At 43.1% G+C, this 14,069-nt stretch overlaps 1 protein-coding gene across 5 annotated transcripts in view; it reads left to right on the plus strand.

The window, feature by feature from the left end:
- Nucleotides 1–14,069, plus strand: part of KCNQ5 (potassium voltage-gated channel subfamily Q member 5) — a 371,159-nt gene that overhangs the window by 306,355 nt on the left and 50,735 nt on the right. For all 5 annotated transcript variants that reach the window (XM_066609520.1, XM_066609522.1, XM_066609525.1 and 2 more), the window contains exons 4-6: nucleotides 92–267; nucleotides 4,123–4,248; nucleotides 12,433–12,543. In XM_066609520.1, coding sequence (XP_066465617.1) covers nucleotides 92–267; nucleotides 4,123–4,248; nucleotides 12,433–12,543 — 413 coding nt within the window. The remainder of the gene's footprint in view (nucleotides 1–91; nucleotides 268–4,122; nucleotides 4,249–12,432; nucleotides 12,544–14,069) is intronic.

Below are 14,069 nucleotides of genomic sequence, written 5' to 3' on the forward strand. Positions count from 1 at the left end.
GTACAAATCACCCACTTCACCCTGCACATGACCATATATATGAATGGTCATTCTAATTTCATTAATATATTTTATAATGTATTTCTTTCAGACATTATTGTTCTCATCGCTTCAATAGCAGTTGTTTCTGCAAAAACTCAGGGTAACATTTTTGCAACATCAGCACTGAGAAGTCTTCGTTTCCTACAGATCCTTCGTATGGTGCGCATGGACCGAAGAGGAGGAACTTGGAAATTATTAGGTTCAGTGGTTTATGCACATAGTAAGGTAAGTGCCTGTCTATACATGTTTGCATCTCTGAATTTCTGCTACGTGATTCATGTATGTATCTCATGCTGTGAAAAAAAGAAAACATAGGATTCCAATGATGAATTGAAATTTCAGTGCAGTTTTTGTCATGCTTATGGTTGGGTCCAGAGAAAAAAGGAGAGGATTCCTTTCACTGAAGGAAGACATTCTCTGGCTGAGGAAACTCCTCTAAATCCAACACAATATACCTGTGCTGAAAACTCATAATGGAATAGACATCAGCTTGGATCCTGCCCTTTGAGTTTTAATGATTGTGTGTATGTGTAATAACATTACTATGTTATTTACATGACTAACAGCCCAATCCTATTGGAAGAGGTGGGAAAAAACTTATTTGGCAGACTTTGGGCCCAATCCTGTGCTTGGTGGCATGGCTCCATGCCACTGAGCACTGTCGCAAATGTGCCGTAAGGCATGTTTGCCAGCCTCACCGCTGGGCTCCCGCTGGTGCTGGGCTAGCGCAGGGCAGTCACCCAGCTTCCGTGGGGAGGGGGGCGGGCTGGAGGCGTGCCTGGGGGAGGGATGGGAGGCAGATCCACAAGATCCAGGGCACTCATGTAGAGTTGCAAGGAGTGCCTACATGAGTGCCTTTACCTTATCACCAACCTTTTGGTCGGCAGTAAAGTGAATAACCCCCCCCCCCCATTGTGGAGCTGCTTACATTACTCAGGCGAAGGGGATGAAAGTAGCTCCGGAGGCGCAGGATCCGGCAGCAGCCCTTCTCGGTGCCGCCAAGGCTGGGTGCCCCAGGCAGCTCAGGATTGGGCTGTTTGTTGTTTTCCAAAGTTGGGAGTGCAGAAAGCAGTGTTATGTGTTTTTATTCAAAATGTACCTTAAAGTTTACTAGATAGATAATATAAGTGGTATAGTGTCAGCAGATGCTGCCACAGTCATTCTCTCTCTCTCACACACACACACACACACACCCCATTAAATAATAAATAAAAAACAAATTGAACAGTTTTCACAGATTTTGGGGAGATTTGTCTTATAAAAATCAGAAGTGCAGAAAGTGATGTTACTTTTTATTTTGTTATCAACATTTTCTCCCACCTCTACCCATTGGGCAACAGCATAAGGAGGCAGGGCTGCAGGCGTGCTATCCACTTCATGCAGTGCATTTTCCAGGGATGAGGCTGGTTGGAAAAAGAAGGTGCAAAACTTACCTTCATGTTGGCCTCTACATGATCCCCAGTGGGATTCCTCTGATCTACGCCAGCTTTTTTGCTGGTGTTGCTCTGAAGACCCTGCTGGTGGCCTGTTCGGGCCAGGCTGGAGGTTCAGGATGCAGCAGATACTGCTGCTGAGCGATCATCCCCCCAAAAGGTAAGTTTTTCCCCTTCTTACCTTTCTGAACCAGTGGTATATCAGCATAACAGGCCCATAGGCTTGTGCTGTAAATATAACACTCTAAGACAGCGGGTTTTCAATTGCTGTGCCATGGCACACTGGTGTGCCACAAGGCAGCCTCAGGTGTGCTGTGGGGCCAGAGGAGGCAGGCAGCAGCTGTGAGCGCAGGGGAGAAGCGGAGAAGTGGCTGCTTTGACCCTCACTAGGCAGCTGGAGGAAAAAGGAACAGCCACAGCTGCTTTGTATCTCCTGCTGCTGAGTGTGAGGAAGGCTGCAACCCGATCCTCATTTACCGGGGAGTAAGCCCCATTGACTATTATGGGGCTTACTTCTGAGTAGACACACCTAGGATTGGGTATCAAGTCCACCCGCATGCTCATTGGGCAGCTAGAGAAGCCTGTGGAGTGAGTGAGAAGGAGGGAGGCAGAAGCAGGCAAGCAGGTCAGAAGGGAGCGAGTCTGCTGAGGCCAGCGCAAGAACTGCCTGGCCTGGCAAAGAGTCCATGAAACTCCTTTTCCTGCCACAGTTGCCTGCAACTTCCCAAAGCAACCCTTCCTGCCTTGCCTTTCGCCTTTCAGAGGAAGTGCTTTGGGCCACAATCCTATCCACACTTACCTGGGAGTAAGCCCTGTTGACTATTATGGGGCTTACTTCTGAGTAGACACACCTAGGATTGGGTATCAAGTCCAGGCAGAGAGGTCCAGAGTGAGAAAGAGGGAGGCAGGAAGCGAGCGAGTCTGCTGAGCCACCAGCCCAAGAACTGGCTGGCTAAAAGGGTCTTTGTGCCACAGTTGCCAGCAACTCCCCAAAGCGACCCTCCCTGCCTTGTCTTTTGCCTTTCAGGAGAAAGGCATTGGGCCACAATCCTATCCACACTTACCTGGGAGTAAGCTCCATTAACTATAGTGGGGCTTACTTCTGAGTAGACTTATTGCCTAGGATTGGGCTTTTGGTCACAGTCTTGTTTCTTAAATACAGGAGCAGGCAATTGGCACTTCTCCCCCCCCCCCATGCCCTCCCACAGGCCCTTCCCCCCAATCTCATAATTGCAGTCAGCACCTCTCTTGCTGTCCCTCCCTTCACTCCTCTGCACCTTTCAAAGGTCCACAGTCACTTTCCTCACATTCTCTTCCCCCCCCTGCACTCCAGCTGAATCCTGCACTTCTTTCAATCATGTGTCTTCATTGCCCCTCACCCCACTGTGTGCTCAGTCTGACCTCTCTTTGCCAGCACTTTCTGGCATTACACTTTAATAACAACATTTTTCCTCCTTTCCAGAATCACATACACTCCAAACTTCATACTCCCCAAACTTCTTCTGAGTCTTTGGCTGCAATCCTAACCACACTTTCCTGAGAGCAAGCCCCACTGAACAAAATAGGACTTACTTCTGAGTAGACCTGATTAGGATTTTGCCCTTTGTCATGTAATGATTTAATTGTATTAATTGTAATGTAGTAATTTAATGTAATTTAAAAAACTGATAGTGTGCCTTGACCATTTTAGTGCCTTGTCAGTGTGCCCTGAGCTGAAAAAGGTTGAAAATGGCTGCTCTAAGACCAGGGTCTAAAAACCAAGCAATGATTTCTGTGGGCCCAGAGCAGCTTTTGCTTGTGTTTCTTGAACAGTAACCCTCTCTGGAGATCGATTGGGGTTTCCAAAACAGTTTGTGATATGGTCATCTGCTATTCAAAATCATAAATTGCATGGGTGTGTCCAGGCATTTAAGCACACCTAAAGTAATTATTTGAATTACTTTATTTGGCCTAAACAAAGAGGCCCTCAAGCAAACTGACTTGTTACACTCTGTGTTTAATGATAATTTGTGCACAGAAAGAACTTCTCATGGTTAACTGATAAAAACAGCCTCATCCTATCTGGACTTTACTCTGCCTGAACTCCTGTTCCACCAGTGCCAGGCACTTTACTGCAGCGCAAAAGCCTGGTCACTGTTGTGTACCGCCACCTCCGCTGCAAACAGCAAGAAGCTTGGTGTGCACAGCAGGAGCTCCTGCAGGCTCCACCAGTGGCAGTAATTTGGCAGTGGGGTGTGTCATGGGCAGGGGGGGAGGAGTTTTGGGTTGGGGAGTAGGTAGGGATGGGGTATATCTCAGCAGTACCAGCATTTGCCAGGATCCTATCACCTCTTTCCCAACTGTCCCCCCTTTCCTCTTCTTGGACTTACACCAGCTGTATGGATGGCTTGGATCCAAAGGGACCCATAGGTCACCAGGAGACCTACACAGAGGTAAGTAGAAAATATTTTCACTTACCTCTGGCAGGCCTCCTGATCACCCCCACCATTAGATACAGTGCATGTTTCACCAGTGCGGCTGCTTCATTGGTAATGGTAGAGGGTAGGATTGGGCAGAAACTATTTATTGAATCTATGGGTGGTGGGTCTCCAGAGAAACCATTAAAATACATATTTACTTTTTAAATCTCTGGTTTTGTGTCCTATAGGAATTAATTACAGCCTGGTACATAGGATTTTTAGTACTCATTTTTTCATCTTTCCTTGTCTATCTCGTGGAAAAAGATGCAAATTCTCAATTTTCTACATATGCAGATGCTCTGTGGTGGGGCACAGTAAGTACAGAACCCATTTGAATGCATAAATTGTACTATAATATTTTATATTCATGTTAACAGTCCTATCCAGTGAATAGTCCCATTGCATTTTATTTTGATCAGCACTAATGACGTTCTATGCCTATACAATTATAATTTTATAATGTTGTGCAGCATTTGAAGCACAGGTATTACCCTCGTGCTTCACTACAAACATTGTTTTGGCTACTGTTGTTGATCTTAAGCCAGTCATGCAAGTATGTAGTTACCTGATCGTGCCAAGATTTTCCTAACACGACTCAAAATCCTGAAATTTCAGCAATCAGTTTTTTGTTCAGTAATAACTGCCGTCTGTGGGGTGGCCTTTGACTGCTCCTTCAGTGGGTATTGAGTCCCCATGGTACCCATCTATGCAGAGCCTACCACAAGATTCTGCTTTTCCTTCTTTATAGAGGAGGTTTAATCATATCTGAGGCTCAAGAGCTGATTTCAGGATGACTCTGCTTGCTTCTGGCTCTTTGGATTTTCAGCTGCTGTGTTTCAGAGTTGACCTCTGAGTTGACCTGCATTACTCAAACCACATCACCCAAATCTGGCTTTTCTGCTCTTTGGCTGCTGCTTTTGGGTATGCCTTATGATGTGCTTCTACTGTGTTTCTTGTTAGTGGCCCTAGTAGGCTAACAACCAGCTCTCCCTGGCCTCCAAAACCCCACTACTACCACCCCGGACTCTGACAATAGGGTTTATTAAGAGGGCATTCTGATAGAAGAACCAGAGATGCAAAATATAGTTCTACATACGTAGATAGTATTAATATTATGCTTGTATTTTATTAGTTTACATTGTTACATTGCTCAGTGCAACATATATCAGAAAAACATATGGCTTCATGGGCCTCTCTCTCTCTGCTCAGCAAAGATGGATAGTTCTCCTCCATTACAGCAATGTTGTGAGCTATCAGTGAGGATAGTTCAAAATAGCAGCCTCCTGCTTGGACATGAACTCTACGTGTAATAATAGGGAATCATCAATCCAAGAGGCCCTTAGTAGTGTTGAGCAGAAATAGAGAGGCTCAATGCATGAACATATTTGCCCTTGCAAAATGTGCCCATCTTTTCAGCAGTTTGCACCCCTCAACACAAGGTTGGAAACTGTTTTTTGGGGGGGAAGGAAGAGAGAACATGTCTCCTTTAGTTCACTGACAATAATACAGCATTCAAATGCAGATATGGTTTCTCTGCACTAACAGGATACGTATTAGGAAGTGCATCCCGAAACAAGGTGGTATTTTCCAGATTGCCCCAGCAACAGGGATAGTTCCTTCTTCTCCTACCCCAAGCAGTAGCAGATTAGAGGAATAATAATCATCACCCGGTGTGAAAAAAATGTATGGAAAACCCCTGTGTTTTTCATACAACATTTTTGCACCTCTTAAATGTAACCTTTGCAGCAGAAATCAAATGTCACAAAAATTCATTCTGCCACTAGGTTAGATTGCAAGGAATTGTGTGTGAAACTCACGATTAACTTAAGTTTCTGTATGGTCATCTTGACATAGCATTAGCTGAAAAAATCTCCAATCTGAGAAACACTCAGTGCTGTCTTTCTGTAACAGCCAATTTTGCTGAATCACTGAAGCCCAGAACCCTTTCAGTTATGTCAAATCTTTTTAGTGATGCCATCCTTGATATTTAATGTGGCAAAACAATATTAATCAAGATACCACAACCATATGTTGGCATTCTAACACCAGCAGCAGATTAATAAGCAATCACTCTTTCCCCATTTTAACTACTGAAGGCCTGAAAGGAACAGGCTAGAAGTGAAGAAGGGCCCAAATGAGAAAAGAGGCTGCCTGGAGTTACAAAAAGGGAGTTGTGTAGACAGAAGCAGCAAACCTCTGTGCAATGCACAAGTGTGCGAGGTCTTTCTACTTTTATAGCTTATCAGCCCAAAGCTGAAGTAAAACATAAACCTTGATCCTCACATGGCCATGGTGGGCGGCAGTATACTGTGCATCTCCTGCAGGCTATGATTGGCAGCATGATTCAAAGCTGAGTAATTGTACAAATATTGTATATACTTGTTTCTGGCTCAGACATATAGGGACTTTGGAACAAGGCTTTCTCTGTGGTGGCCCTGCTGTTAAGCAAACAGCTATTGCAGGAGGCTTGTCAGGCCACCTGGTTTTTAGGAAATCAAGTAAAGACCTTCCTCTTTCTCATGTGTTTCAAATAGGAAAAATTACATTTGATGTTGCTGTAGTTTTTGCTTGTTTTATGGTTTCTTTTTGTTTTATTACTTTCATCCAATTCAGATTTTTAAAATTATACATTGCACTACCTGTCTCGTATGCATTTGGCAAACTCACAAATCTAGCCATCTATTTCACAAACTACATGTGAATGAAAGGCAAACATATCCTGCTTTTGGGGGTTGGTTCTAGAAATTGATCTAAATACATATAAAATAATTGCACAGTAATGGCACACAGACTAGCTCAGGGGTGTCAAACTCGTTTCATACTGAGGGCCAAATGGCATTCATGATGTCTGCTGAGGGCCGGAAATGATGTCGTTAGGCAGGAAGTAAGGTCATTAAACAGGTCATAACCAAAAGTAAGCACTTTTTCTCACTTAGAAATTCATTAGCTATAAATGACAGAAGAGAAAACAGCAAATCTTTATCATATTTCAAGATATGGGAGAGCCCAATTTTCACCTGGGCTGCCCTTTCAGCAGTAACAGCACTGCTCAGCAGCTGAGAGCCTGAGGGCCAGATAAAAAGCTTCCATGGGCTGCATCCGGCCCCTGGGCCTTATGTTTGACACCCCTGGACTAGCTTGTACTGCTTTAAACTGCAGCGCATTCCATGTGAGACGTGGAGGGCAGGATTGTTCTGCTCCCAAGTCAGCTGCAATCTGCCACCACATACTGGACATAATGACTTCATAGTAGCTAACCACTGGTAAAGCATCTACTGTTCTGCCTTGGTCGTGTGTCCACTATGTGCCATCTGATGCACATTTCTGAACCATGTAATAACTCTGAGTTATGTAGGTTCTGGCAGTGGTGAATTTTGCCAGAGGAATGGCGGTGACCAAACTTTTAAACCCATCTGACCAAATTTCCTAGTTCAACTGATTAACTGAGTAAACTTACAGTATCATAGGTAATGATGTGCTGGCAATGCAGCAACTGTGTCCAATTGCATTTCCCATGGTGATATAGCAATAAGATGATATAAGCAATATAGCAAATTACCGATTTATTGGTAATTTGAAAATTAATAGGCACCAAATTGACTGGCACCAGGACTCTTTCCCTGTCTGCTAGCATGCAGACCCAGCTGCTTGTGGCAGACTGCGGCAGCAGTCAGGCCACACTGAATGGCATATAATGCTTTGAGAAAGCCATAAGGACCTTACTCTGCTGGAACACTAGTTCCAGTAGTGTAAGGCCCTCGTAGGATTAGGCCCTAGTTTTGGTATTTTGAAGTGTGTGAGGCTCCCAAAGGACAGAATCTTTTGTAGATACAATTGATAATGTCCCCTTTATTTGAATAATTAAGAATAAGATTCCAGATAGTACTGGTTAGTGGAGCCACATTGTGATATTTCTCTTACCACATTTGATTAATTTTTTAATTGTTTGCCTAATTAACAGTCAATTGTAATATAATGTATTTTACTCCATTAAATAATATCTCTGGGAAATTAATGGTCTTTTGGCATCATTCTTTCTTGGATACACCAACTGTAAGCAATAGTGATAAATGAAAAGTTAAAATCCTTTTGAATAATTCTGCCTTCTTTCTGTGGCAGACAGCATTTTTATATTTTACCATAACCATCCCATTGAACTATTACACAAAATTAATAATATAATAATATCACACAATACACCAGACATAACTGTGGTCAAGAAGAAAGAAAAACAAGTTAAAACCATTGATGTAGCAATACCAGGTGATAAAAGAGAAGAAAAAGAACTGGGGGGGAAACAACAAAATACAAAGATTTACCAGTAGAAATTGAAAAGCTGTGGCAGAAGAAGACCAAAGTGATCCCAGTGGTGATTGGTGCCCTTGGTGCTATTCCAAAACACCTTGAAGAGCGCCTGAACAGCATAGGGGACACAGAAATTACCATCAATCAACTGCAAAAAGCAGCCTTAGTGGCAACAGCTTATCTTTTGCAATGGTATTTGTAATATCAAAATGGGATAAAACCAGGCATTCCAGGTCCTTGGAAAGGACATTTGAATAAAACAAACCAGTCAATAACATCTACCTAACTGTGCAAAAATATAATAATAATAATAATAATAATAATACCACCACCACCACCACCACCACCACCACCACCACTTTTTTGATACCACCTTTGTCATTGAATTTCTCCTTCAACTTTAAACCAGTGTGGTTTACATAGGCAGGCTTTTCTAAATCCCCATAAAGGATTTTTACAATTACAAGTTCTAATCTTCCATAGAACATCTTCATTCCAGGTTGAATCCTTTTCATAACCCAATCCTAACTTGCGCTAGAATGGGGACGTTGGCTGGCCTGCCTTGAATCCAACACAAGGTTGGAGCCAAAAGTGGCTCAGCCCAGGACTAAGGGAATCACTTCCCCTTACCCCAGGTAAAACTGCAGCAGCCCAAATGGGCTACTTGAATCTGCGCCACCTCAAGAGGTGGCACAGATCTGAGCAGCCTGGAACTGCCCTGGACTGCCCAGGATAGGATCCAGCGTAAGTGCCAGATCCTGGCCCTACCACCTGCCCATGGGTCTGCCCGCTGCCTACTCTCCCCCCATTCTGAAACACCTCCTCCCTGCCCTCCCCTTGCCCCCCAGACCCCCATGCCGGCCTAGCTTGGCCAGCACAGGCTTACCATTGCGCCAGCCCAGTGGGGTTTGTGTCACGCAAAAGTGCTTTACGGCACTTTTGCGACAGTTTGAGTGCAAAGTCTGCTTGAATGACCACACCCACAGCCAAGGCACGTGACCATGCTCCCTGTTCCACTTTATTCCACAGTCTCCAAGGGTTCAGTAGTCTTATCACCTGTGTTCCTTCTAAGGGGTCCACATCAGTGCTTGGACCCTCATTCACAGCTGCTCAGAATCACGAGTCGCAATGCCCCCTCCAGACATTCAGCCATGAAGTCCACATCGTTACCAAACTTCTTACTGCAGAGCTCCACACAGCTTGAAGCGCGACTGGGAAGTGCCTAAAGTGTGCTTATCACTGCTTCAGGAATACTAACCATCCAGATTTGTCACTGGTTCAGATTTATATTCACACTAGCACATTTGCTCAAAGACAGTTCTATTATGGAAAACTACTTAGACTATTTTAAAGTTCCAGTTTATTTAAATAAAAAGATGTATTATGATGATTATTATTTTGTACCCATCATCATGCATGGTGCTTCACAGAGTAATATAAGATAAGTAAGGTCCCTGAGAAGCTTAGAACCTGAGGAACCCTAGCGCATAAATTACGAGTTTACAATCTAACTTTTTTAAAAGTCTGCTAATCAATATGCTGCCAAGGCAAAATTGTGTTCAGTAGCCTTGAGAAGTGGACTTGTGAATATATGAGATCTGTGTATTGTATTAAAAAACCACATTGCCGTTGGAAATGAAAGCAAGGAGACTGATATTCTTAAAGGTGTCACGTTCTCATTAGGGCTTCAGAGTGTATTGAGTGAGCAAAAGAACAGGTTGAATATTGTTCCTTGAGAGGTATGTGCCTTTCTTTCTTTCTTTCTTTCTTTCTTTCTTTCTTTCTTTCTTTCTTTCTTTCTTTCTTTCTTTCTTTCTTTCTTTCTTTCTTTCTTTCTTTCTTTCTATTATATAAATATCCAGAGGGCCCACAGTACATTTCTCTACTTAGGAACAATGAGCCTGCAATATTATTAAAGATAGATGATCGTTGGCTCTATCCTTTTCCTACACTCTGCTTCTTTTCATCAAATATAGCTTGGAAACATCTCTCTATTCTCCAGTGTCTGGCAGTGAGAGCAATCTGGATGAAGGCCAGATTATTCAGGTTCATTCATGATAGGACAGGCTGATGTTGATTTGCTCAAGGAAGAACTCTGAAAAAACTGGCAGGTATATCAAGGAAGGGGAAAGCATTTGTCAGTCCCTTGTTAAAATTTCATGCCTTGAATGTTCCTATGTTCATTTTGAGAAATGGGATTATACAGGCAAAGAACTGTTTGTATATTGTGTGGTAGACTGTTTTCTACTATTAAAAACTTTGAAATTTCTGTTGCTCATATAATCTGAACCCTCCACTGTATCTTCCTGAAAGATATGTTGAAATACAGGTTGAGTCTCGTTATTCGTAAGGGTTCAGTTCTCAGAACTCAGGTGGATGGCAAAAATCGTATTAAAATTGCATGAAGGAGGCTATTGTATGTTAATGCATTAAGGAGGTTATTGACTTTTTTTCTTTAATTTAAAGGACCCTTGTCATCACGTTGAGATAAAACTGCGGCAGAAAAAATCCGTGGATAATTAGGTTATACTTGTACTCTGAGGGTTGAATATCAGACTAGGATTGTGAAGATCTGGGTTCAGCTAATTCTTTTGTTGCCACTGCCTGTCCCCATTAGATCCCCAGGTTGATGGTGCTGAAAGCAGCCCAAGAGCCAGCCAGTTCTCAAGTTGCCACCCCCATAGTTCCCAGTTCAGCCAGCTTAGAGACTTAGCGGGCACAGGCACCAGCAGCAACGAGAATCAGCTGATTCTAGGGGTTTTTTCTGCCCCAAAACTGCACTTCTTGAGATACCATGTAATATGTCTGTTGGTTAAATAAAAGAAACATTCACTTGAATAAACTTTGAGATAACAGGGAAATTTAGGTTAGAATTAATCTGGATGTCCAGACAATTATCAGTGGAATAATAAAAAGACATCATCATTTGCCGGACTTTGAATGTGAGACAAATGAGATGAACTGAAAAGCCTTCACTTGAGTTTTGGGGAAACACAATGCAATGTGAATATAAGGAAAGCCAAGGAAGCTCATGCAGAAGTATCTTTTCTTTACACACATTAACCTATAACACATTCAACAAAACCACCATCAGTATAGCACAGGGGTGCCCAAACCCCGGCCCTGGGGCCACTTGCGGCCCTCGAGGCCTCTCAAGGCGGCCCTCAGGGAGCCCCCAGTCTCCAATGAACCTCTGGTCCTCGGGAGAATTGTTGGAGCCTGCACTGGCCCAACGCAACTGCTCTGAGTGAGGGCAACTGTCTGACCTCTCGTGTGAGCTGTGGGATGAGGGCTCCCTCCACTGCTTGTTGTTTCACGTCTGTGATGCAGTAGCGGCAGCAAAGGAAAGCCAGTCTTGCTTTGTGCAAGGCCTTTTATAGACCTTGAGCTATTGCAAGGCCTTCATTCATTCATTCATATAAGTTCATCTTTAATATATTCATTTATGTAAGCTTATGTAAATTTATTCACATTTTAAATGTAAATTAATTCTTTTTTTTCCTGGCCCCCGACAGTGTCAGAGAGATGATGTGGCCCTCCTGCCAAAAACTTTGGACACCCCTGGTATAACATTTAGAGCCACGTAACTGTAAGGCTGTTAAAAGAATATTTCTTCTGGGAGACATTATGGAACACTTGTAACTCTTTCTTTGTAGGGAACACAGGGCCCAATTCTATCCAATTTTCCAGTACTGGTGCAACCATGCCAATGAAGCATGTGCTGCATCCTATGGCAAGGATGCAGTCACAGAAGGCTCCTGAAGGCTGCATTGTGGCTGCACTGGTGCCGGAAAGTTGGATAGGATTGGGCCCACAGTCATTCCCAGATTTGTGTGTGTTTGAGGTAATGCAAAATGTGGGAAACAGTTGTAAAGAATCAGCTGGGAGCAGGGAAGTTCAGCCCTCCTTTACCTACTGAAAATTCCCTTGAAAATCTCTCTCCCCATGCCAGGATTACTGCCAGTCTCAGAGCAAGGCTGAGGAAAATAAATTCCTAAGAACAGCCTGGGGAAAGGGCTGTTTTTAGGGTCTATGACCATTTGAAATTGAAATCTGTTCTTGCAGCCCAAGAAAAAGCAAATATTTTGGTTAGTCTTCATCATGTGTCCTTTGGAATGCAGCTTAATGTTACAACTTTTGACATCAGTAGTACCTCCTTTTTCTCACACTGACTTGTATATGTTTCTTTCCAGATCACATTGACAACAATTGGTTATGGGGATAAAACGCCTCTGACTTGGCTAGGAAGGTTGCTTTCTGCTGGGTTTGCGTTGCTTGGTATTTCTTTCTTTGCATTACCTGCTGTGAGTATCTTTATAACAATTTTAAACTTTAAGGACTTCACACACTAAGCAGACATGATGTGGAAAAAAAAATGTACAGACTGGGTTAATGTATCTGTTGGCCAATCCTATCAAGTGGATCTTGTATTCTGTTGCCACGAGCCCCAATGCAGTGGCACAAAAACCATGCCACTATCACATAAGCTACTGACAGAAGTGGCTAGTGGCTTTGCCCACACCAAACACTTCCAGATGCTCTGCTGGCCAATGTATAATGGTGGAGGTGGCAATTTGTGGCTGTTCAGGAACTGTTTAGGAGAGGTTCAGGGCAGAGAGGGTAGGGCAAGGGTGGGAAATGGGCTGGAGGGGGTGGATCTCAGCGGCAAACTTGCATGCCAGATCCTATCCAAGATTTTTCAGCCTGCCACATCCCTTTCCTCAGACTTAGGCCAGTAAAGTAGCTGATGTAGGTCCAAGGAGACCCACAGGTGATTAGGCAGCCTACCAGGAGGTAAGTAAAGATTTTTACTTACCTCTTGCTGGCTATCTGATTGTGCACCTCAACATAGCGTGCAGTGTGCGCTCCATTGGCATGGCTCCATGCTATAATATGGCAGGGGGTAGGATTGAGCCGTGTATGAGTGCAGAATTTCTAGAATTATTTCTTTACAATCAATTTTTGAAATTATGGAAGATAAGTTTTTCTTTCCTTGAATATTTTTATGCTGCTCTGAAAACTCATTCAAGCCCTAGGGTAAATGTTTAAATTTATCTGAAATGTCCAAAAGTTTAGTTTGGTATGATTGTATCCATAGAGCAGCTTTTGTGGGGGGGCATGTTTGCGTGGGGCTGATCAGATGTGGTGTCTTCAATTTCCACTATCCTTCAATGCCAGGGGATCCAGCCCACCCTGGTTTCCCATCTGTCCACATGATTGATGAAGACAACTGTAGATCTGTGTAGGTTGCACAGCCAATTTCCTGCTGTCAACACAGAGGTTCCCAAAAGAAAAGACATCTGCCTTTTTCAACAACACACTTCACAGCATGGTTATGTGATCGTGACCTCAGTGTGAATCTAGGAATCAGTACATTACGTCAGAATGTTTTTCAGTCAGATTTAGTCAGCTTTCTTGGCATAAGAAATTATTCTTGTAACATTTTTCATAATGCCAAAAGCATCTTAGATAAATTTTACTCATCCTGTAGAAGGTTGGGTTAAAAAAAAAAATTCCCTCCCTTTATTAGTGAAAAAAATAATTAAAACAACACAATCATGAACAACTAAAGAAAACAAAAAGGGGGGAAGAAAGAATATTGTATTAATAAGATACATTAAAATACCAAAAAAATTTCAAAAGATATTAATTAACAGCAAACCATCTACAGGCATACCCTCGTATCCGCCGGGATTCTGTTCTGGACGCCCCTTCCATGGATACACAAATCCATGGATACCAGGGACACACTTTAAAAAGGGAAAGTAAAGAAAAAAGCTAAAAATAGTTCTGCCTACTCTTGCACAGTGAAACTACTGCATTTGGAGGG

Source organism: Tiliqua scincoides, chromosome 1 (assembly GCF_035046505.1).
Source record: "Tiliqua scincoides isolate rTilSci1 chromosome 1, rTilSci1.hap2, whole genome shotgun sequence".
Taxonomy (NCBI): domain Eukaryota; kingdom Metazoa; phylum Chordata; class Lepidosauria; order Squamata; family Scincidae; genus Tiliqua; species Tiliqua scincoides.